Below are 27,211 nucleotides of genomic sequence, written 5' to 3'. Positions count from 1 at the left end.
AAGCTGATTTTAATCAAACCGTTCTTATCGCAACTTTCAATTGAAACTTAATTTACGTTCACAGTATCATTGATATTCATTAAAAAAAACACAAAAAAACTCCCCAACAACGTAATAATAATATATTGTTTTTATTTAAACGTATAGATGTCGGAAGCATGAGGTTAGGGTGGAGGGACATGGGGCCGGTGGGAAGGGGCACCGCCAAGTTCCTCCCTCACATCTCTAAAGAGTATGCATCCTCCACCTCTCCGTTAAAATGCATGTTACTCTAATTAGCATGTCACCGCCGGTATTCTATAAATTACTATATAACTGGCCCATCCAAATGCTGGTCTTATTCAACGCCTAAAAACGTGATACTAAGACATGCAAAACCTTAGCCCCACCCACGTTTTAATATTTGTATGAAATATTTGAAGTGATGAATTTCGCAATCGGACTGACGTAAATGTTGTGATGAGTCTGCACAGTGGTAGTCCCGCCCCAAAATGTTATTGTTAAAGCTAATATAAACACACCTACAGTTGAGAGAGAGAGAGAGAGAGAGAGAGAGAGAGAGAGAGAGAGAGAGAGAGAGAGAGAGAGAGAGAGAGAGAGAGAGAGAGAGAGAGAGAGAGAGAGAGAGAGAGAGAGAGAGAGAGAGAGAGAGAGAGAGAGAGCAGACAAAACAAATAAGACTACGTTAAAGACATGGTGTCGTTAAAAAATAATAATTTGGGCGTCGGTCACAAAGATACATTTTTATAAAACGCCTACACGCCCACACATCACTACAAAAAGAAAGGGTTTATTTTAACATCTTGGTTAATTACAGATCAGCAGACACAAGTATAGTTATTCACCTAGTCACTTAAATCATCTGCTGACACAGAGGTAACTCATTCTGATAATCAAAAATACATTTTATGTAGACGGGAATGAAAAGGAATTTGTGTGTTTAATGACACCCCAGCACATGTTAACAGGGCCGTTGCCTTGCCCCCCCCCCCCCCCCCCCCGAAAAAAATCCGGAAACCATTATAGAACTTAAAGAAAATTCTCTTCTTAACTGTTTAAGGAGTTTTAGACTATTAACTACTCAGTTTGCCCCCCCCCCCCCCCCCCCCAAGCTACGGCCCAGGTTAAACAACGGTTAAATGTAGAGTAAATTCAAACAGGAGATTTATGTGTTGGAAAGATGCATACCCGGACCACCAACACATACTGATACTTTAACAAATAAAAAACGCGTAATTTTGGAGTTAATAAAAAACCATGATTATTCCTGCTAACTGGGGGGCAGCCATTTTGTTTCGTTTTTGTGACGTCCGGTCTGCTCTATGCACAGTGTAAACAAACGCTCTAATTTACGACAAGGCGCTTCGCTTTCATCAATCTGACTTGTAAAACAACATAAATGACTTGATAGTATAATAAACTATTTAACTAAATATATTTCAATTTGCATCATTAGAACGAAATGGAGTTATAGTATTTTTCTTTTTTTTTTAAATCCAAAGAAACAAATGCATATTATTAAGCCTATTGGTATGCTACGTACAAGCAAAACCGACCACTCACGATACCCAAGTAATAATTTTCTTTTCTTTGGGACTACGTAATTGGTCAGTTTTGTGACTTAATCAAGGGTTTTACAGAATTACTTACAATAATAAAGCAAGACGGCTGATCGATTACGATTAGAGGGATGTCCGTGCGGTTAACACAATACCATGTGATCTTAATAAAAGAGGCACGTCTTTTTAGTGTGTCTAGACACAGTGTCTGGGGACCGTCTAAATATACACCTGCCAATAAGGAACCACAGGTACAGGCCACGGAAAGAAACGACCAATTAACTAAGAAAACACTCCGATTATTATTTCAGTACATGGGTTAATTCATGTACAAACCATAATTCAGTTATTTCAATACTTTGACAAGTGTGGTTTATTTTGTATTAAATATAATATATAAATGTTGCTGGCTTACTAGGATGACTATTATTACAGAATATTGCGATGCATCCGCAAAAATCAGGTATGTTTTGTTTTTTCATTTCGAAGACTAATTCCTGACGTGACACGTTAGGTATTACGTAACCACCAGCTCGCCAGAAGGCGTATTCACTGGGTGGTACAAAATGGCTGCGCCCGTTATATATAATAGCCGTCACATATAACCGTTTTATTAATTAACTATACGATTATACTTGTTGATATTAAGCAATAATATGCATTATATATCGTTGAATACGCATACCAGGTCAAATGCCTTGATTGTCCACCATAAAAATATAAAATATTAGTTTAAAATTAACGAAGATGTATGTGGCGCGTAAGTAAAAAAAAGAAAGAAAGAAAGAAAAACAAAAGAACAACAAACAAACTAAAAAACAACACACCCCACCTCAAGAAAAAAGAAGAAGTTTATAAGTTTATATTTAAGTTCTTCCGGGTGCAAATTTAAATATATGAAAACTGTTTTTTATTTGGGTACTTCCGTGTTACACTTAATGAATAAAATATTGCACAGACGTTTGAGTAACCACACGGAGAGGTAACGTCAGCCGAAGTCACTGGCCTGTTTTCATGTATATACAATGGCAGTACATCTATATTCCATTTATTATTCCCGATTGTGATTGAACCATTGAAAAGCAAATTATCCATGCGTTTAGTAAAGTCACGTTTTGATACCGCATGCCAAGACGAGACTCGCCTCTCTCGACTCGTGCATTTTACCACATGAAATGAAAAAGTAAAGTTTCTTTTATTTAACGACGCCACTAGAGAACATTGATTTTTTTATCTTATCATCGGCTATTGGGCGTCAAACATATGGTCATTCTAACACTGTTTTTTTCAGAGGAAACCCGCTGTCAGCACATAGGCTACTCTTTTACGACAGGGCCTCCCACTTGAATAACATTTCTAATCGGCTGTTGAGACTTTATTTGATTTATTTTGCGTATTATCTTTAACCTCTGTCTTCTGGTTTACGAGTTAACCTGTATCGATGACGTAATGGTTCAGTCATATATCAATCAATCAACCATTGGACACCTGCTTACACCTACTGAAGGTTCAAGAACAGTAGTCTGGTGCTAGTTACATACTACTAAATGTCACGACGAAGTTGACCAAGTCGCCGATCTCACAACTTCTAATACTGTCCGCTTGCTAGTCTGAGCACTCTTACCACCAATTAGTTGTTAATCTGAGTGCACCCGTCATAAGTTGGGAGCGGGAGGGGGGTGGGGGGGGGGGGGGGGGGAATACCGCGCAACTATAGTTGGCCAACTTCGACGTGACAGTTGAAAGTGTAATCCTAGCACTAGGCACATTATTCGAATTTGTCAGCGGATGTGTTCAAGACAGGTCAGCCAAGCCCTGTATTCGCAGCCAAATAACTGACTCCAACTCCAAGTGTCCAGCCAGTGCACCACGACCGGTATGTCAAAGGCCGTGGATGTGTTATCCTGTCTATGGGATGGTGCATATAAAAGATCCCTTGCTGCTAATTGAAAAGAGTAGCCCATGAAATTGCGATAGCCTGTTTCCTCTCTCTCTATATGTGTGATCCTTAATCATATGTCCGACGCCATATAACCGTAATTAAAACGTGTTGAGTACGTCGTTAAATAAAACATTTCCTTCCAACTCCGAGTGATTCCTCCAGACCGGAACGTGGAGAAATTTAGAAGACTGGCTGATTAATTGCTTTCCTAACTTACATTATGGGCAGCCATTTAAGTTATTACTATATTGATATCATGTGAATTTACATGCTAAACGGAGCTAAAAATTACTCCCCTACTCTCCCTCAGGGGAGTGATTGGGGAGAAAGAGTGACAGCTTCCCTTACCTTGGCAAGATCTATCACGGTCCAATCCAGAGTTATAAGGCCACTATACATTCGACTTCTCTCTCAGTACAACTAACATTTAATCAGACATTAATCTATGTTCAGGATAGATACCAACTATGGGGCGAGACTAAGCCCAGTGGTAAAGCGCTCGCTTGATGCACGGTCGGTCTGGGATCAATCCCCGTTGGTGGGCCCATTGGGCTATTTCTCGTTCCAGCCAGTGCACCACGACTGGTATATCAAAGGCCGTGGTATGTGTTATCCTGTCTGTGGGATGGTGCATATAAAAGATTGCTTCCTGCTAATCGAAAAGTGTATCCCATGAAGTGGCGACAGCGGGTTTCCTCTCTCAATATCTGTGTGGTCCTTAACTATATGTCCGACGCCATATAACCGTAAATAAAATGTGTTGAGTACGTCGTTAAATAAAACATTTCCTTCCTTCCTTCTAGTTCCATATCGCAGGAAATGCACATGTATAAGATGTCAATTTTACTAAAACTGCCTTTGAATGTGATCCACATTGCAGCAACATTTAAATGAACTCGAAGAATGGTGCTGTACGGGAGCACGGATAAAGTTTATATTCTATTCCAAATGCTTCAACATTAAAAACATAATCGAGATTGCAGCTTTAATATTCGTTATACATGTATGTATGTATGTATGTATGTATGTATGTATGTATGTATGTATGTATGTATGTATGTATGTATGTATGTATGTATGTATGTATCATTGTATCATTGTATGTATCATTGTATGTATGTATCATTGTATGTGTACTATTTCAACAAGAACCCCCACCCATTTCGCAATTTCCCAAGTTCCACAAACGCTGTGTATGGAGCCCATTTGACCATCGTGTTAATTTAAGGCAATTCTTAAACTACATTAATATATATATATATATATATATATATATATATATATATATATATATATGTATTTATTACACACACGCTCACGTTAGAATCCTGTAATTTAAAATGTCAACAGGAATTTACATTGACAGATCCAACTGATCACGTGACAGTTGTGTTGGCCATTCTGTTGATTATACTTACACAGGTAAATGTTGTAACGTGTAACATTTAAAATCATTAAATTTTCTTATTAAATAATAATTCCACTGTGTTTATCACGCTTACCTATAAACAGAAAATTACATTTATTGACAAGTTACCAATACGACATACAATTAAATCGGACAACAAACTGTATAACGTAGGAAGTAAACGGAATAGCCACAACAGCCTCAGAACTTGGCCTCGCCCAATAGCAAACATTTCGGTTTAGGTGAATCGTGTGGAAAGTGTTCAGATTGTTGATAGAACAGCGACAAGAATTCACCGGAGTTTTGTTAGACGTGCGCGAGACTCTCTTAGTGTAAGTATGGGCGTGTTGTTTGTTTTCATCTCCCTGTCGTTCGCCAAAACCAGTTGACCGACTTCCTACCACCGTCCCATCCGCCATTTTCTTTGACTTAACTAACAAGTTACCTGACTTTGATGTTGACCGCCCCGGGGCTGTCATTGCATCGACATCTCGAACTGTAGGTCGGCATTGACATGTCACCTATCACATATTCAGTTGGGACACTACATTCAAATGCATATCTTAATAGTTCTGGGTGAGAGTTAAATTGTCAACTAACAAGTTTCAGGATGGGTACTGACTCAGTTGTGGTTAGGGGTAGGCCTAGGTGTATGCTTTTTTTTATATATATAAAAGTTTAAAGTAAAGTAATAAAATATCACAAGTATATCATCAAAGGTTTCCAATACTGTCACACTTTCCTAGCTTTTTAAGCCTAAGGTGCAGAAGTTTATTTATACACATTAACTCATTTAATCAATTAATGTAGTACCCCTCTCTCCCCTTACCCTGAATATGAACTATTTTGACAAACATTATTTGGATTTTCTGTCTAGGGTATTATTATTTTTTGTGCTGAGGTGTCATTAAGGAAAGAAAGAAATGTTTTATTTAACGATGCACTCAACACATTTTATTTACGGGTATATGGCGTCAGACATATGGTTAAGGACCACACAGATTTTGAGAGGAAACCCGCTGTCGCCACTACATGGGCTACTCTTTCCGATTAGCAGCAAGGGATCTTTTATTTGCGCTTCCCACAGGCAGGATAGCACAAATCATGGCCGGTAGGACTTTCCTTTGGCACTGTCTGTCACGTAGCGTAGGCTATGATAATGAAGAACATTATAAATACTTATCATTGAGTTAGGGTTAAGGTTAGGGTTAGTGACAGTGCCAAAGGAAAGTCCTTCCCCATGGCCTTTGTTGAACCAGTTATAGATCACTGGTCGGTGCAAGTGGTTTACACCTACCCATTGAGCCTTGTGGAGCACTCACTCAGGGTTTGGAGTTGGTATCTGGATTAAAAATCCCATGCCTCGACTGGGATCCGAACCCATTACCTACCAGTCTGTAGACCAATGGCCTAACCACTACGCCACCGAGGCCAGTAGCCCAACATTGAATATCACTAGCCACGGGAGTGGGAATACCTTAATCTGGATGCACTGCATACGGTACGTACACATGTACTGCAATACACATTTCACTTGCAATTTAATTAAGTTTTTCCACATTTGTTGTTATCATTTAAATTGTAACTGACTTTCAGAAGAAAGTTTGGAGAACCAAGATAATAAAATTATACAAATTGTTTTCTTTAGAAACTTGGTAAAACACAACAAATTAAAAGTTTAAAGTTTTTGTTTGATGACACCACTTGAGCATAATGATTTACTAATCATCTGCTATTGGATGTCAGACATTTGGTCATTGTAACATAGTTTTAGAGGAAACGTGCAAGGGATCTTTTATATGCACCATCCCACAGACAGGATAGCACATACCACAGCCTTTGATATACCACTCGTGGTGCACTGGCTGGGACGAGAAATAGCCCAGTAGGCCCAATGACAAGAGTCGATCATAGACTGATCATGTGCTTTACCACTGGGCTATGTTCCGCCCCCATAAATTAAATGATACCTGTGCAAACTTTTAAGAAAATAACACCACAATACCATGATCAATATCTAAATTATTGTTGAGATTTATCAACGTTCAAAAAGGCAATTTGAATGCAATGTCAGAGTATGACAAATATTTTGAAAAGTCACTAGCCACAGGGCTAGTGGCTTTGTAAAAACCACTAGCCCACCAAGATAAAGCACTAGCCCAAATTCCTGATCAATTATAACTGGATTTTTATATAATTTTTGTAACATTACACATTTACAAGTATAACGGTAAAATAAGACACACTTAAATCATGTTGTAACTTTCAGTTTTTTGTTGTGTCGTACGTTTGGTCTTTTGTCGAGTGTCATCCATTGTCATTGTCCTGTTTTCGCTTTTGTGGGCTAGTGGTTTTACGTTTCTCACTAGCCCGAACTTAAAAACCACTAGCCACGGGCGTCGGGCTAGCGGATTTGTCGAACTCTGAATGTATTTAAGCTATTGTTACAATCCCATCAATCAATCAACCATTTGACCCGTGCTTACATCCACCGAAGGTTCAAGCACGACTGTCATGGGCACATTTTCTGATGTTCCCTGGTCGATAAGTCCAAGACAGTGTTCTATCAGTTTATTCATGACCTGACACCCCCTAAAACCTCGCCAGTAAAGACCCCCCCCCCCAAAAAAAAAAAACCCCCTCATCAGTGAAGACGCCCCCCTAAAATGTCACCAGTGAAGATACCCCCCGAAAACCTCACCAGTGAAGACACCCCCAACACTATTTTCTGCATGTATATATACACCTCATTCCAGACAGTTCACCACAACTGGTATATTAAAGGCCATCATGGTATGTGCTATCCTGTCTGTGAGATAGTGCATATAAAAGATCCATTGCTACTAATAGAAAAATCCCCTGCCTGTTACTGACTACGGTTGGACTGCTGGTGCTCCCTTGTACCTGCCATTGCAGGCGGTCCCTCCTTCACCCACCCCAACTCTTTCCTGTCCTGTCCTGGACAGAGGAACCGGCTAGGGCCGGTACTTGTGCCCAGGACAGGCGTGCGCTACAACAGCTTGCTCTGAATGTGCACGTTAAACAATTTCCCAATTCCAGTGGAAAAATGTAGCAGGTTTCCTCTAAGATTATATGTAAAAAAACAAATGAAATGTTTGATATTGAATAGCCGATGATTAATAAATTAATGTGCTCTAGTGATGTCATTAAAACAAAACAAACTATATATATATATATATAACTATACAGCATATATACAGCTGCTGGGCTAGCACTGGGTTAGCAGAACATTTCCCAAAAATACCTACTACACTTCAAAATACCTACTACACTTAAAAATACCTACTAAACTTAAAAATACCTACTAAACTTCAAAATTTGCAGAAACAGTTATTTTCTAACAAAATATCATTTATTTAATGAAATTATTTTGCCAAATATAAATAAAATTCGCCACTTGTATTTGAAATTTGCAATTGGCAAATTTGACGAGTGCCAGAGATAGCCCTGCAACTGCCCCGCTCTCTCTCCCCCCCCCCCCCCCCACAATATTTTAAATAATTTTGCCAGTGCCAAAAATGCTAGGGCAGGTCTGTCGTCTTGCTTTTGTGTTTAAAGCAACAAGTTATTTAACATTATGTTTAAAGGGCTAAAGTTACCTCAGTTTTAATAACAGGTAGTCTTCCTGATGATGTACCTCTGTGGTATGTTTTGCACGATTTGTTGAGTCACTAACCTAGCATATCATTCACAGTGCTCAATTTTAAGGATTTTGGTTGCTTGCCCGGAGGGCAAGTATGGGTTCACATTGAGGTTGCCCCTAAAAAAATTTGGTTGCCCTGATTTCATCCGTGTTTTGAAACTAGAGTTATATTTATATTCCAATAAAACAGCAACCAACAGGTTTGGAATTAATATGTTGTCAATGTAAAATGTAATATGTACTGTCTGACAATAAAATACATTACTTTTTAATAATGTTTTTAAATGTTTGTAGTTATACACATGTACACATAGGGCCTAATTACTTAGATTTTTGTGATTTATCAGCTATTTTCTAATCGAATGCACTGGAATGTTTACTATTCGGAATACTTCAGCTGATTACGATTTTTCCTGATGTCTCACGGAATCGGCCGAGGAGTTCCGAGTGGCAAACAAACCCACGTGATTTCGACTGATGCTTTAGTAGGGTGGGATGATTTTCCATTTCAGATTTTTGCAAATTCCGTGTTTGTTTTTTTCCTTTTTGTGTGTTAATTAGTGTCTTGTTTTATTATTACAAACTATATCCATTTGTGTTTTATTGTTCCAGCTCTGAGCTTGTTGGCTATTGCTATTTTTTAAATACCTGTAAACATTTTTGTTGACACAAACTTAAAAAAAGAAGAAGTTAAGTAATGTTTACTTGCCACTAATAAAGACTAAAAAAGTGATGTACCATATTTTCTGGCCTATTACACGCATTGGTGTATAAACCGCACCACTTGGTTTTAGACAAAGTATCGAAGTGTTTAGGCATATGAAAGTTGGCATACAAAAACACTATATGCTTATATTATTAATATTGAATCTTAAAACTACCAAAAAGATTTATAATGGTGCTTGAACCAGAAATACAACTTCTGAAGGTTATTTTTTAAAAAATCGCGAATTCCGTTTCAGTTACTAAATTCCGCGATTCCGTCTGTGTTTTTCGTGATCGCGGAAAATCATCCCCTCTACTTTAAATAATGACAGTTTAAAAGCGATTGTGGGTAAGGAAACTGCACATTATTATGCGACACAACTCGCCTTTTGGTGTTAAAAAAAGGTCAGTCGTCCGACGGGCAACTAGTATCATAGACCGTAAAAATTGAGCGCTGATTCAATGCACGAACTTAGTGACTGATTAGCTTAGAAAGGCCTAGCTTACTGGAACATGTGGTTATTAATATACATGTAATTACTATGAAACAGGTTTTATGGCATGCACTGAGGTGTAACATAGTGTGTATGTGTATATATATATATATATATATATACTCTTAAAAAAAAATAGAGGAACTCTAATAAGAATTTACAATCGCCAAAATTGTAAGGTATATTAGCTGTGGTGAATGGTTATAATAATAGTGAATTAATTGGGCAAACATTATAACCTGTAGTTCAGTATTACAGTAGGTTTTATGACCACCAAAGATCTTGACGATTGGGTTCAAAAGTGAAATTTGAAAGTTGACAAATCGCAAATTCAAACAATAAAAATGACTAAAAACTAAACAATAACAACTGTATGATCAACAGAATGAAAAAGATTGACAGAAAGAATGTTCCACAGTGATTAATCGACCTTCCTGGAAATTGTCAAAATCGAGAATGACACCCCCATGCACTTGTACAGGGCAACTGAGTGATGCATGTGCAAACTATGAAATGTGTTTCGGTGTTGATAAACAGAGCTGAATGTTCTTAAGTAGGATGTATGTGGTCAAAACGTATGTTCGGTCTAATAGTTGATATTAACATTAATATTTCAGGTTCCCCTACTTTTTTTGAAGAGTATGTATATATATATATACATATATACATACACATACACATACACATACACATACACATACATACATATGTATATATAATGTATGGCAAATTAAGACCTCTAAGGTAACTAGGTCAATGTTTGTGATGCCTTTCTTTGATAGATCCTAAAGTTTTCCACTAAAGAAATGTACATGTATGTAACTGTACTAAAACATTTACAATTTGCAGATCATGTTTGACTGCCAAATTAATAATATATTCAAGGGAGAGTGGATGGCTTTATTATCAATAAACTGTTTACGTCCAAACTCGTTTAATTTACTTTTAAGTATTGGAAATTAATGGCATTTTAAAATTACCTTTCTGATTACCGGTAGGAATAGCTTTGGCATTTAACAAATTTTAAAAACAACTGGCAAGATTTATGTTAATTTGGGGAAATAATTTCGTATACATAATAATTGATATTTTTGAAGTGTTGTAATACATAATTTGGCAAACTTTTCTGCTCATTCAGAGCATGCTATTATTGTTTGTGGGTGCAGACATCTTAGACATTATTGATATACTAGTTGGTCAAGTCATTATGTGATTATTCACTGTAACCGACCTGGGCTCAAGCTGTTGCTAGCCAAATTAGCCATTTAATGACTAATTTTTACAAAATGCGAATAATAAAATCTGCAAGTAGCTATAATTAGGCTATGCCTAATATTTTGATCTTCACATGTGAACGAATGATTGCATATTCTGTCGGACACCAAATTTATGTTCAACTACAGATTGAATACTTGTATTGTTGGTTACATGCATATAAAGTGATCACACTGGGGACCTAATATGTATCACATTTAAACAGGATTCGATGTTTAGAGGGTTGCATTTTATCATTTTAGAACCTTTTGGACTTTGAAACTTGCCACGTTTTGACAGTATTATGGTTTATTCAGGGTCTGGTTTAGACCTGTTTCACTTGATCTTCACAATACAACTAATGTTGTCACAAATGGTAACACGGTAAGTAGCCCAACTCCTATGGCTAGTGGTATTCCATATTGGGATAGTAAATAACTGCTATTGCCATGCCCAACAGCTAGTGAGAAAAAAGTTGTCAAATGCTGCATTTAAGTCTTATTTTGAAAATATGAATATCCTGCCCCCAACCCCACCCCCTATCTTAGTGTTTTTAATTGCTATGTCCATCTTTAGGTAACATATGTAATTATTACTATTAGTAAAATTGTATTAAGTAAAGTAGGGCTAGTGTATTCTTAATCATGGTTAGTAAATTCTTAAAAATCCATTGCTAGTGGATTTTGTAAAAATTCTAGAAGCCCTGACTGCTAGTAATTCAGTTTGTGTCACATATTGGCTTGTTGAACACTTGTTTGCATATACTATAGCCAGGAATCGTCATAGTTTTTGGCTAATTTAAATCTGTACAGGCACAGCCCTCAAAATATGCGCTGGGAAACAAGTATTGCTGTAAAAAATCTGTGGCACAATTGATCTGCAAGAGCATTTTTTTCATTGTTAGGTATTTACTTGTCTTATTTGTACTAAATTACCGTCACAAGATAGTTTTAATTTCAGAGACTATTGATGATGATAATAATAACAATAATAACTTTATTTAATGAGGGTGACAGGTTCGCAACTGACTTCTGGTGTCTAATATCAAGGGGTATTGTATTAATATATATATATATATATATATATATATATATATATATATATATATATATATATAGAAAGTGGGATGGTTGTGGCTGGCCTATGTTAAGTTCACACACCTGATATGAAGTTATGTGTGTACAATGGCTCCAAGCACAGCTCATTGTGTCCAAGCTATTGTGGGTGTACATCCTGGATGGTCATGCTGGAGCAGTTTGTTCCATTTTGTTTCACACATGAATGAACTCCAGGCATGTGGTATGTAATATATCATGGTCCTGTAAAAAGACCTCAAATACCGGGATTTTTTTGGCCACTAGGTCACCTGTTGTAAAACACCACTCTTTGCTGTGATTGTGGTGGTGGAAGTAATAAAGACCTCAAATACCGGGAGTTTTTTGGCCACTAGGTCACCTGTTGTAAAACACCACTCTTGTGTAATTTATTGGGGGTTTTTGGTATTGTTTCTAAAGCTGGATGTATAGTGTTAAATGCCACTTAGCCTACATAGTGAGAGAAATAAGGGCATAGTACAGATTTTATTTACTAAAAAAAATAGATCAGGAAAAAAAAAAGCCTCAGGTTAGGGTTGGGCAGTGCCTGGTTTCTACAGGTCTGACCATTTATGTGTACTGTAGGCTGCTAAGTACTTCTATAAGTTTATATAATTAACATGTACAGACCTTGCTTTTTACGGTGTGCGGGTGTAATCGCGCTCTTACAGTGCACATAATTTCAATCTGACGAGTGTGAAAAACAGCGCATATTACACTCAACAAACGGCACACGTAAAATAGATGTGTATATTTATTTGCACTGTTTACAAAAATCAACAGTTTTCATAGCTCATTTAGCTGATAGGAAGGTCCTTTAATTAAAACAAAAAAAATTAAACATTACAGTGGGTTTCATAGTCGTTAAACTGGTATTTCTCTTTGTTGAACAAATCAGGAAATACTGGTTTAATAGACAATTCTGTAGACATACTAGTCAAAGTCCAATCAGAGCTACATTGTACACTGCCTATTTTATTTATTCTGTAGAGTGATTTTTCACTCACCTTAGCATATTGAGGTGTGCAATTTTCCACTCGTCTATAATTTTCAAAAACCAAGGACTGCATGTATATATATTTGTTCTCATGAGTGAAACATTTTAATTAAAACTAACTTGTTTATTGTTTCATGTATATGCTGTAATTCTGATACACTAGTATGTTATGGTTTGGCGTTATTTAATCTGCATGTTTTACACTTCATATACTGACACACCAAAACAACTTTTCATTGCAAATAACGACAAAACTATTAATGAATTGATGGATAATGTGACATGACATTAATGACTGGTATTCATAAGATACATTCACATGGAAACATGGCCAGTTATCATCATTAATTGAGTTGCATTCGTAATCGAAAAGTTCCAACCCCCCCCCCCCCCATGTCAAGGTCAGTATCTGGTGTGTCCACCATTGGCCCGTGAGCATGCCTGAAGACGACGGGGAAAGGATTGGCACAAACATCTCAAATAAGCCACAGGAATGTTCCCCCATTCCTGCAACGCCTGTGCAAGCTCAGCGACGTTACGCGGTGGTGGCTCGTGGCTCGCGGTGACGTACACAACGTCCTATCTCATCCCACATGTGTTCAATTGGGTTCAAATCCGGTGAAACGGTGGGCCAGTTCATAACGGTGATACCGGCTTGTTGCAGGAATGCCTGGGTAATTCTTGCAGTATGTGGACGGGCATTGTCTTGTTGAAACAGAAGGGGACCTCCTGGTCTTCGGTGACGATGCAAAAGTGGCTGGAGAACTGGTCTTAGAATAACGTCAACATAATGCTGGGCTGTAAGGGCATTGTGGACAATGATGAGATCACTCCTGAAATCACAGTAGATTGCTCCCCCCATACCATCAGACAACTGCCGCCAAACCGATCACGTTCCCTCACATATCCGTCAGCGTACCGTTCATGGTACACATGTGCCCCTTCCATCGGCAAAGGAGATAGAGAAACAGGACTCGTCTGAGAAAACAATACTCCGGTAAAAGGCTGGTGGATGATTACCATTCTGGAGAGCAAACTGTAGTCTCGCAGCACAATGTCACGGTGTCATGATGTTACTGTTGTACGGGCATCAGCATCTGAGTCCAGCCGTTCTGAGTCGACGGATGACCGTCATCGGATGGATATGCCTTCCATGACATCCTATCATGTTGCTTGCTGTCATCATCGCAGTTCTGAACCGGACACGGAGGTGGTGTCGTCGAATCTGCCGATCTTGGCGTGAGGTCTGTTGATGACGTTCAACAAGTCGTCCAATAGTTGATGGATGGACTCTGAAGGTCCTAGCAACTTGGCTTTGCGAAGTCTCCCCTTGAACCATGCCCAACGCTCGCTCCCTTTGTTCTTCTCTGAGTCGTGGCATTCTTAATGTGACGAGGAATATGACACTGTTACATGACTTTTATGTGTCCACATAATGGCATTTCACGTGCATTGCATGCAGCATGATTGAGCATGTAGTGAATGCATTTCACACCATTTTGTGTGTTTCTTCTATTGTATGTGTAACGAGAACAAAACCAGGATTAAAACCCAGACAAAAGTACCAATCAATGGCGTCCTCTCATAAATTGTTATTTTAAGTCCAATAAATATATTTTTCATTAATCACAACAAAATATTGAAAAATATCTGTTTTGCATTTTCATTGTGTGTTAGTATATCTATAGCACTGTCCTGTATCTGTACTGTGTACACGAAGTGTAATACAGACACCTTGTGTATTGTGGCAGTCTTAATAATCTGATACTGGGTACAGAAAGCTGATCTCTCGATTCTCTGGTATGTGGATTGCACCAGACATTGCTACACCAGTGGGCCAATCCTTGAACAAAAGACTGCTTCATTGTGTAGTGGTTGAATATACCAAATGTCAACATGCTTAGTCACAGTACGTTATGTTAAAAATTCAGACCAGTTGTTCATACATTAATATTAGTAAATAACTATTGGTTAAAAGAAATGTTCAAAATCAGATACTGTATTACATCTGCCAATGAAAAGATGTCTTGATTCTTGAAATCACCAAATGTTTAACATCCAATAGCTGAACATTAATAAATCAATGTGCTCTAGTATTGTCATTAAACAAAACAAACTTTAACTTTGACTCTTAAAAGTCAATTTAGAACAACCTACGATATCATTTTATAACTAAAACATTTTGTGGTTGGTATTTACATGTATACCAATAAATATTTTTGCAGGAAAAATGTTTTGAAATTTAATGTAATATACATTGACAACTTAAGTTAAAATTTTAAGACACATTTTATTTCCACTAGAGGTTACAATATAAACTAGGTATTCAGGGGTCGAAATTGACTGAAATTCCTGCTGGATATTCATTCGGGCAATCTACGACTCAAAGTAATATCTGAAATAAATGTAAAATAATTGCCTGTCCAACAGGACAACAGGTAATCAACCTGCTGACCGATTATGATATTGCCTGTCCAACAGAACAACAGGTAATCAACCTCCTGACCGATGATGATATTGATGGTCCAACAGGACAACTGGTAATCAACCACCTGACCGATGATGATATTGATGGTCCAACAGGACAACGGGTAATCAACCTCCTGACCGATGATGATATTGATGGTCCAACAGGACAACAGGTAATCAACCTCCTGACCGATGATGATATTGATGGTCCAACAGAACAACGGGTAATCAACCACCTGACCGATGATGATATTGATGGTCCAACAGGACAATTGGTAATCAACCTCCTGACCGATGATGATATTGATGGTCCAACAGGACAACGGGTAATCAACCTCCTGACCGATGATGATATTGATGGTCCAACAGAACAACGGGTAATCAACCACCTGACCGATGATGATATTGCCGGTCCAACAGGACAACGGGTAATCAACCACCTGACCGATGATGATATTGATGGTCCAACAGAACAACGGGTAATCAACCTCCTGACCGATGATGATATTGCTGGTCCAACAGGACAACGGGTAATCAACCACCTGACCGATGATGATATTGCTGGTCCAACAGAACAACGGGTAATCAACCACCTGACCGATAGAACAACGGGTAATCAACCATCTGACCGATGATGATATTGCCGGTCCAACAGGACAACGGGTAATCAACCTCCTGACCGATGATGATATTGATGGTCCAACAGGACAACAGGTAATCAACCACCTGACCGATGATGATATTGCTGGTCCAACAGGACAACAGGTAATCAACCACCTGACCGATGATGATATTGATGGTCCAACAGGACAACGGGTAATCAACCACCTGACCGATGATGATATTGCCGGTCCAACAGGACAACGGGTAATCAACCTCCTGACCGATGATGATATTGCCGGTCCAACAGGACAACGGGTAATCAACCTCCTGACCGATGATGATATTGCCTGTCCAACAGGACAACGGGTAATCAACCTCCTGACCGATGATGATATTGCTGGTCCAACAAGACAACGGGTAATCAACCTCCTGACTGATGATGATATTGATGGGCAAAAACTAGTCGGGACAGCAGTATTTCGATCCATGATATTTGTAGACAAGGAACTACATTATGCACATATATATTGGTTCATTTGATATGTACAAGTAGTATCAGACCTTGTTAGAAAAAGAATTTGAACGGAGTAATTAATTGCTCCTCTAACTTGTATCATGTGAAGGCATTTTAATATTACCAAATGTATTACTATTAGGTGTTATTAAACAAATAGTCCTTTCCTTTGATGTTTCCTTGCAGGTAATGCACATTATATAATCCTATTTAAATGGGAAGGGCAGACAATGCTGCAAGTTTTGTGAAAACAAATAAAAATAATGGACATACTTTAGTCCGGCATTGAAATAATCGTATTGGTACAGTGAAAACCCTCTAAACTGGACACTCTCGGGACCAAGTAAAACGTCCAATTTTAAGAGGTATCCGGTTTATAGAGGTTCTCTTATGTACAGATATTTAAAAGGGCTGCAAAAAACGTCCGGTTTTAATGGAATTTTGGTTTACAGAGTGTCCGGTTTTGAGAGGTTTCATTGTATACATTAGAATATTAGACAACAAATAGCTGCAGGTTAACATGATTAAGGAGTTATATTTAAACAACTCTTCCTTTTCATGAAGGTAATGCACATGAAGGTAATGTAATTGAAGAGCAGGCGGTGCTGCTGGTTTTGTAGGAAATTGAATAGCCCTGCTGTTGTCATGTCATTGAAGTGCGTTTGGCAGGTTCTTTATTCAGACTGCCAACTGCTTAAATTCAAATTACGTCAAGCTTATCAGTCCTTTGGAAACCAGTCAGAAATGGGCACCAGTGTACTCTTGTCATCTTCTGACAGCAATATAATTTAATTGCAATTTGTTACGAAAGGACAAAAACATTACAGAATAATTGTAAACTATACAGAGGTTCAAATCCCATCAAAGCTGGCTCACACATTCATTCATCTCTCTCATCTATCAACCTCTGTCTACCATTCTCATAGAAAAAACCCTTTTCCAATAATTTGTTATAGACAGAGGTTACAGGTAAAACGCTAAATAAATCAAATAATATATATATTTGTTTAACGACTCCACTAGAGCACATTGATTTATTAACCGTTAGATGTCAAACATTTGGTAATTTTTACATAGTGTTAGAGAGGAAACCCACTACATTTTTCTATCATTAGCAAAGGATATTTTATATGTACCATCCCACAGACAGGATAGCACCTATGATATACCAGTTGTGGCACTGGTTATAAACCAACAATAGCCAATTGAACCTAGACAGACCGTATATCAGGTGAGCACCTTTCCACTGGGCTATGTCCCACCAAGTTAATGTTTTATGTGGAATTTTATGTTAAACCCAGAATAATAAATTATATCGGTTCCTTTAACCAGATGTTCTTGTAGAATTTTGTGTTAAAACCTCCAGAATAATATACATTGTAGAATTTTTTTTAAATCCTTTAACCAGAGATGTTTTGGTAAAACAATATATGTTATATGTCTGTGTGAGTGAAATGAGGGGCGAGACGTAGCCCAGTGGTAAAGCGCTTGCTCGATGTGCGGTCAATCTGGGATCGATCCCTATCAAAGGGCCCATTGTGCCATTTCTAGTTCCAGCCAGTGCACCACGACTGGTATATCAAAGGCCGTGGTATGTACTACCCTATCTGTGGGATGGTGCATATAAAAGAACTCTTGCTGCTAATCAAAAAGAGTAGCCCATGAAGTGGTGACAGTGGGTTTCCTCTCTCAATATTTGTGTCGTCTGATGCCATATAACCGTAAATAAAATGTGCTGAGTGCATCATCAAATAAACCATTTCCTTCCTTCCTTGATGAGTTGCCATTTGGATTGGTTAATGAATGTATCTGCACTGAACAGATGACAGGATGAGTTACACCTGTTTCTTCAGTCCCACCCTTCTCTTGTTGGTATTTTCTCCTCCTCCGTCAGGTAATTAATGGCATTATTTAATATACAGTGCTTAAAAACCTGCTCAAGTTATCATTCCGCTGTTGTCCCAAATAATTCACTATACATGTAGTATATTTATTTACACACCCGTTGGCCTTTATTGAACTGCCACATTTTTAAAGAAATCGCCTGCTACTGATCCGCTATATCATGTTACATAGTACAGATAGTCCTATTTAGTAACCAACCATCTGTCTCAACAAGGCTGGTTAACACAATGCTGCAATGTTGGAATGTTCTTTTTCTGGTTTTCAATTTCACTCAAGACTGAATAAGGGTAAATAAAGGGTACCTATGAGTTGTAACTGCAAAAAACACAACCATGCAGGACTTGTGAAAAACAGTGTATCTAGATAAACATTTTTCTTTTTGCCTCAGCGGATAGTTGTGGTACACCTAAAGGATACCTTGCTTTAAAACACCAGGGCTCGTGTTGTCGGTAACCAAATTAGCCATTGGCTGATTTAAAAAAAAAAAAAGGCTAATAAAATTTGCAAGTGGCTAAAAGTTTGGCTAAGCCATTTTCTGTCTTTTGATGTGAACAAACGGTTACATGATCTATCCGACACCTCAAACATAATAATAATACCAAATATTCAATTAGATTAATGGCGATCTCGCGACTGGTAACGAGAAACGGTGTCATCCAGAATACAGTGTAAGCCTAATGATGTTTGCTTATTTTAATAATCACGGTTATTAATTTTAACGGCATGCATTCAACATGTATGGAATCAAAGTCTGGAAGATCTGTAACTTGTTATTTTAACTTTGTAAAGTCTTTGAACCAAAGTAATAAAAACAGACCGACAATGCGTGTCAATTTGAATACACATGCCAGTTCAGGGCCGAAAGACATGTAGGCTATTCCAAGGGCTGAGTTCAGCTAGACCGAGCGAAAACAAAATGTTTGTGCGCTTCACGTTAAACCAAATGGACACGACGGACACCAATCAAATAGTTCGAACGTTAGGAAAATCGTTTGTTGGCTGAACTGAGAACAGCTCTCGGCGTGAATATATACGTCGTGCATCAGAGTCAGCTGACACCCACGTGTAAATCTTGATGTAAAAAAGATGCAATTTTGGCTAAAACATTTTCGATATGGTTAATACAGATTCCATTTGGCTAATATTTTGGCTACAGCTAGTATTTTTGATCCAGTGTGAGCCCTGAAAAACGGCCTGATATTGAACAGTGGTGGATCTAGAAAATCCATTTATGTTCTCGAAGGGATTTCATCGATTCTCCCAATGTTAAAAAAAAAAAAAAAAAAAAAAAATATATATATGTTGCAAAATTGAATGCCCCCACCACCCCCTTACCACCCCCTTAGATCCGTCACTGGAACATATTAAAATCCTATAGCTTTAACAGTATTAAACCATGAATTTTTGGGTGGATTACATTAATCAGGGGTGTGATTTTTTAGCTTTTTATCTCATTTAACTTTTTTTTTTCCACAAAATATTTTTTTGCAAATTATACTGAATTTTATCTCAAATCAAAAACAAATTTCCATTCCATTGACAGTTGTACTTTTGTGTTTGTTCCAGTTTTTTTTTTTTCCACTGTTAATTTGTCATTTTTATAACTATGATTAATATTTGGAACATTGTTGGGAATGTTAGCCATGCATAAATTTAGGGTAAATGCAAATAAAATGGCAGGGATGTATGTGTAAACATTTGGTATGACTCACACATACATACATGTGTGTATAACTGTATATATACTGGTACAGGGCTAACTCTGAGTGAGTCGAACATTTCACTGAATAATCCACATGTATTAAACATAAAAAATTGCAAAAACCCAGTTATTTTACAACATAATATTAATCATTACATAAAACTTTTAAAGCAGATTAATTAATTTGAAGGTTTTTAAAATTTTCAAGTGTTGATTTTTACAATTAATGAAGCTATCTCTGATGTAATACATATTCCAGGGGCGGCAGTGTAAAAAATTGTGGTGCGGCGGCTCGAGGTTGCCAGACTCTCCTTTCAACTTACCTGTGAAGAACAGTTTCACAAATAGAACATATATGACCCACAAGGTCATATTGTCTGCCCCACCCCTGTTAAAAGTTAAGAATAGTTTGTGCATTAATTAATGGTGCTCGTTCCAGCCAGTGCACCATAATTGATACATCAAAGGTCATGGTATGTGCTATCCTATCTGTGCAATAGTGCTTATAAAAGATCCCTTGCTTCTAATTGAAAAATGTAGCAGGTTTCTTCTCTAAGAGTGTCTAAATACCAAATGTTTGACATCCAGTAGGCAATGATTAATAAATCGGTACGCTCTGGTGGTGTCATCAAACAAAGCCAACTTTTAACTTTTAACTTTAATTAATGGTGCCAAAATATTGCATTAATTAATAGCACCAAAATATATTATTATGACATTAAAATGGCTTTAATTTGTATGGGAAACATTTTGCTTTCGTCTTACTGTTACGGAAGCTCCATATGTTGCCATACATGTACATCAATTTGAATGTTTGTTAAACTGTGCATTGCAGAAGGGCGGTAACAGCAAATGTCATGACTATATAACAGATGTGTAATTGTCATAATACATTGAATTTAGTTACTTCTAGCTGTATGCAAATGGAGTTTTCATGGGATTGTTAGCTTGTTTTTCTCTCATTAAAACATATATCTATAGGACTGAGGATTACATAGTGTATACAGACAATCAGGGTTTCTGGATTATGGTAGCCCACTCCCATGGCTAGTGATATTCAATGTTGGGCTAGTAAATAACTACTATTATCTAAAGACTATACTGTATGTCAGAGTGACCAATTTTTTTATATCCAATAGCCGATGATCAGATCGATCCAATAACTTAAACTTGTCATTTTGGCTTGGGTTTTTTTGTTTGTTTTTTAAATATTTCATCTTATTTTAATCATTGTAGAATTTTCCATTAAAATTTTGAAAAATGTTTTTGCAATCATGTTTTAATATAATAATATAACTGAAAAATGGTATATATTGGAAAATATTCTCAAAACTTGATCATGTCACAATTCACTATGCAAGTTTCAGATATTGGATACTGCGATAGAAATAAGCAGAATTTTTCATTGGTCCGCCGAACAAATACATTGCAAAATCTACTTGTCCAGTAATATTTTCATTTGTCAAATGTTTTGTTTTATTCAAGTACAAGGACTGTATTTCTGCTCAAAATGAAACTGCACTGAACATTTTACTCAACAATCATTGAGGTACATTTTGCTTGTCTGAGCAGAGTTTCACTTATCAGGACAAATGAACAAGTGCTTATTTCAAACACTGTATCGGATGCACAATTTTAAAACATTAAAGGGTAGTTGCTAATCAATTTTTAATTGACTTGGAATATTGCTAATCAGAATTTTCAAAGCAAATATTCCCTGCCCATGAGGCTCGTAATTGAATTATTTTCCAGGAATCCATGCATTTCCCCATGCATTCTCCGGTATGTAATTTTACACGTCACATTCGGTCACGTTCTCTGGTCTTGAAAGCTTGCTGTGGATTATAACAGATTAACATGGGGAACTTCCTCCTTTTGACAAAACAACTCAAAGCGAGTTGTTGAATGTGTGCAAACATAAGCTGTATGTGTATGCCTAACATTTCTGATAACCTTGATGATAGCATCAGGGTTTTTTTCTGTTTATATCAGGTTGTCGCTTTTACGGGGGAGGGGTGGGATATATATACTGACATCCAAAAGAAACTTTACATATATAAAATTTGAATAATTTTGATAAATATTGTTGATAATCGAAACAAACCAATTTAGAAACCATCTTACACTTACTTTGCATGTATCACGAAGTGCATTGTGAGTTTTAGATGTTAAACTTCAGGATACTTTCATATCCCATATCATTTGTTGGGTGTTTTTATAATACAATTTCAAGTGTTGTAAAGTTTCTTTTGGACGTCAGTATGGATGTTGCTTGCCTGAGGTGTGATGGGTCAAAGGATAGACTCTATTGACTCGTTAAGCCACCCTTCCATGCCATTAGCTGTGATACTTCAATCAATTCAATTCATTGTAGCAACACTATATGGGGCAGCATATATGTACAGTATATAAGGAACATATCAACATGTAATCTAGGGAGACATTTCAACACCTACTGGGTCCCCTTAACGAGCTACTCTCGGCACACTAATCTTCCAAAACTATACTTAGCTCCCCTTTTACCTTTTGACGGACTGTTAAAAAATTGCACATAATTTCCGTCACAAAAAATGCACACCATTTCTCTTTGGCTTAATCCTATGGAACATTCCAAATTCCATAGCATCATACCACCCTCTGCCTCTTACCGGCCCTGGTCGGACTGCTGGTGCTCCCTTGCACCTGCCATTGCAGGCGGTCCCCCTTCCAACCCACCCCACCTCTTTCCTGTCCTGGACGGAGGAGCCGGCTGAGGTCGGCATCTGTGCCCAGGACAGGCGTGCACTACAACAGCTTGCTCGGAATGTGCACGTTAAACACTCTGACCTGACCTGAATTGATGTAAAACGCAAGGTAATTAATGTGTAGATATAAATGTATGTGTATATATATGTATATATATACATGTTTGTATATACATAATAGATAAGTACTTCAGTCTGTTGGTTCTATATAGACTGTGTTTTATATATATTGTTCATCACTTACGTTTTGCATTTACCGTAGTTTGACACCCAATAGCTGATGTATTTATCATGCTGGGGTGTCGTTCAACATTCATTCATTCTATTGGTAGAACATATATAAAATGTGGCAGCGTGTGTTTCTTTTCTCTTCTTTTTTTAGACCATACCTCGGATTTTTTAAGCTGTCTTAGCACAACAATATCGTAAAACCGTAGTAGGCTATGGCAAATATAGTGACGTTATAATTTTACGATATCATAGCGCTAAGATAGCTGCGAAAATCTTTAGCCATGTGTCGAAATAACATATATGTAAGGTACCAAATGGCCATAATTTTAAAATATGCTGAGATATCTCATTAAATAGTCCTTTCCTGCGATGTAGTTACATGTGGCTTCGATTCTCAGTAATGTAAGTGCTGGATCAATAAAACTATGCATACCCACATAAATAATTAAATTTCCGTTTCATTCATTACAATTTAACGTCATCCCATTGGTCCAGACATAGCAATGGGAGTTTGTTCATTTCTCGATGACCATAAAAATTAAAATAACATCATCAGGGAACGTCATACCTGATAACATCACATTATATTGGTGGTTTGTCTTACTGAGCATTAGTTATTGTTTAAGAACTAAAAAATAGTTCAAAATCAAATATGGACTTTTAGTGCTATTATTAGTAAGTATGTTGCAAATTTAATTATAAGTATTGTCTGTCATTTCTTTTACGTTCATCTGTAGAGTTTTAAGCTTTTAAAAGATTTTAGTTTTTATTTCTCACCAAAAATCAAAACCCTGATGTTCATGTACGGTATATGTTGCATTGCATATATGCACAGTTTATCCTTTTCTCCCTGTTTTTCATTTGTTTTTATTTATTTTTGTTTCAGGGTAGGCAAGGTTGAAGATGCCTGGCCTGTCGCAGCGAGACATGAATGGATTTGGAGACTACGACCGAGGCCCAATGAGAGGAACACAAATGGCAAAGTATGTTTAATTAAATATACACACCATATACAGACAGAACCACATACCAGTTGTTTTGGTATATTATTTATTGCACCAGTTTAGAGTGTGCAAGAGACTGCGTGCGAGTGCAGAAATAACAGAAAAACAACTGGTATGCGGTTCTGTATTTATTGCATACCACCTTTATAATTAACAAAAGTAATTAAATAACACAACTTACTTTGTCTGGAAAGTCGGTTGCATTTTATGGAATTGACGAACGCTGAGCGTCCTGGCAAGGAACATGACATCATTCCTGGCTGGGGACATGACGTCATTCCTGGCTGGGGACATGACATCATTCCTGGCTGGGGACATGACATCATTCCTGGCTGGGGACATGACGTCATTCCTGGCTGGGGACATGATGTCATTCCTGGCTGGGGACATGACGTCATTCCTGGCTGGGGACATGACGTCATTCCTGGCTGGGGACATGACGTCATTCCTGGCTGGGGACATGACGTCATTCCTGGCTGGGGACATGACATCATTCCTGGCTGGGGACATGACGTCATTCAAATGTTTGAGAAAGTCGCTAGCCCTCTCAGAAGCTTTGGCTAGTGCCCTATGAATAGTAATACAGTTGATGATTTCCACTAGCCCTCACAGAAGCTTTGGCTAGTGCCCTATGAATAGTAATACAGTTGATGCTTTCCACTAGCCCTCACAGAAGCTTTGGCTAGTGCCCTATGAATAGTAATACAGTTGATGATTTCCACTAGCCCTCACAGAAGCTTTGGCTAGTGCCCTATGAATAGTAATACAGTTGATGATTTCCACTAGCCCTCACAGAAGCTTTGGCTAGTGCCCTATGAATAGTAATACAGTTGATGATTTCCACTAGCCCTCTCAGAAGCTTTGGCTAGTGCCCTATGAATAGTAATACAGTTGATGATTTCCACTAGCCCTCTCAGAAGCTTTGGCTAGTGCCCTATGAATAGTAATACAGTTGATGATTTCCACTAGCCCTCTCAGAAGCTTTGGCTAGTGCCCTATGAATAGTAATACAGTTGATGATTTCCACTAGCCCTCTCAGAAGCTTTGGCTAGTGCCCTATGAATAGTAATACAGTTGATGATTTCCACTAGCCCTCTCAGAAGCTTTGGCTAGTGCCCTATGAATAGTAATACAGTTGATGATTTCCACTAGCCCTCTCAGAAGCTTTGGCTAGTGCCCTATGAATAGTAATACAGTTGATGATTTCCACTAGCCCTCTCAGAAGCTTTGGCTAGTGCCCTATGAATAGTAATACAGTTGATGATTTCCACTAGCCCTCTCAGAAGCTTTGGCTAGTGCCCTATGAATAGTAATACAGTTGATGATTTCCACTAGCCCTCTCAGAAGCTTTGGCTAGTGCCCTATGAATAGTAATACAGTTGATGATTTCCACTAGCCCTCTCAGAAGCTTTGGCTAGTGCCCTATGAATAGTAATACAGTTGATGATTTCCACTAGCCCTCTCAGAAGCTTTGGCTAGTGCCCTATGAATAGTAATACAGTTGATGATTTCCACTAGCCCTCTCAGAAGCTTTGGCTAGTGCCCTATGAATAGTAATACAGTTGATGATTTCCACTAGCCCTCTCAGAAGCTTTGGCTAGTGCCCTATGAATAGTAATACAGTTGATGATTTCCACTAGCCCTCTCAGAAGCTTTGGCTAGTGCCCTATGAATAGTAATACAGTTGATGATTTCCACTAGCCCTCTCAGAAGCTTTGGCTAGTGCCCTATGAATAGTAATACAGTTGATGATTTCCACTAGCCCTCTCAGAAGCTTTGGCTAGTGCCCTATGAATAGTAATACAGTTGATGATTTCCACTAGCCCTCTCAGAAGCTTTGGCTAGTGCCCTATGAATAGTAATACAGTTGATGATTTCCACTAGCCCTCTCAGAAGCTTTGGCTAGTGCCCTATGAATAGTAATACAGTTGATGATTTCCACTAGCCCTCTCAGAAGCTTTGGCTAGTGCCCTATGAATAGTAATACAGTTGATGATTTCCACTAGCCCTCTCAGAAGCTTTGGCTAGTGCCCTATGAATAGTAATACAGTTGATGATTTCCACTAGCCCTCTCAGAAGCTTTGGCTAGTGCCCTATGAATAGTAATACAGTTGATGATTTCCACTAGCCCTCTCAGAAGCTTTGGCTAGTGCCCTATGAATAGTAATACAGTTGATGATTTCCACTAGCCCTCTCAGAAGCTTTGGCTAGTGCCCTATGAATAGTAATACAGTTGATGATTTCCACTAGCCCAGACCAAACATTCACTAGCCGGGACCAAGGACTAGTAGATTTCAGGTCTAGCTCTGGGTGATCAGAAAATTTCGCCAAATTATCTAAAAAATGCAAAACATATAGCTATTTTCCAACAAAATATAAATTATTACACAATATTTTTTTCGCCAAATTAAAATAGAATTCGACAATTCTTATCAAAATGTGTAACCCTGCATATCTGTAGTTGTAAATAGTGTGTGAGGAGATGGCATAATACATTCAACTGATTCTATGTAACTGAATGTATTCAGGTTGGCAGTAAATAACCTAAACAATGTATGCAAGGATTAGGTCCATTGCATGTTTTATAGCAAACTCACTGTTGCGATATAGCAATGGTAACTAAAAAACGATACTATGTTTTTAACGGAGTTCAGTTTATAGCAGCAGTTTTGGTCAGAACATTTGTTATCATCTCAAGGTTCAGTTAGCCAAACAACTGTCAAATACAAATAGTACAGTGTTCGGTTGGCCAAACAACAGTCAAATACAAATAGTACAGTGTTCGGTTGGCCAAGCAACAGTCAAATACAAATAGTACAGTGTTCGGTTGGCCAAGCAACAGTCAAATACAAATAGTACTGTGTTCGGTTGGCCAAGCAACAGTCAAATACAAATAGTACAGTGTTCGGTTGGCCAAGCAAC

General features: G+C 37.9%; 1 protein-coding gene across 5 annotated transcripts in view; it reads left to right on the top strand.

Annotated features, from left to right (window-relative positions):
- Positions 1–27,211, top strand: part of LOC121381295 (epidermal growth factor receptor kinase substrate 8-like) — a 135,965-nt gene that overhangs the window by 4,428 nt on the left and 104,326 nt on the right. For 2 of the 5 annotated variants that reach the window (XM_041510543.1, XM_041510544.1), the window contains exon 2: positions 24,172–24,268. In XM_041510543.1, the coding sequence (XP_041366477.1) occupies positions 24,189–24,268 (80 nt within the window). In that variant the 5' untranslated portion in view covers positions 24,172–24,188. Of the gene's footprint in view, positions 1–4,952; positions 5,242–24,171; positions 24,269–27,211 lie in introns of those variants that run through there. The other 3 variants (XM_041510546.1, XM_041510542.1, XM_041510545.1) reach the window with 3 other exon arrangements.

The sequence above is a fragment of the Gigantopelta aegis genome, chromosome 9 (assembly GCF_016097555.1).
Source record: "Gigantopelta aegis isolate Gae_Host chromosome 9, Gae_host_genome, whole genome shotgun sequence".
Taxonomy (NCBI): Eukaryota; Metazoa; Mollusca; class Gastropoda; order Neomphalida; family Peltospiridae; genus Gigantopelta; species Gigantopelta aegis.
The sequence above is the reverse complement of the archived record's forward strand: the minus strand, read 5'-3'. Positions and strand labels throughout refer to the sequence as shown.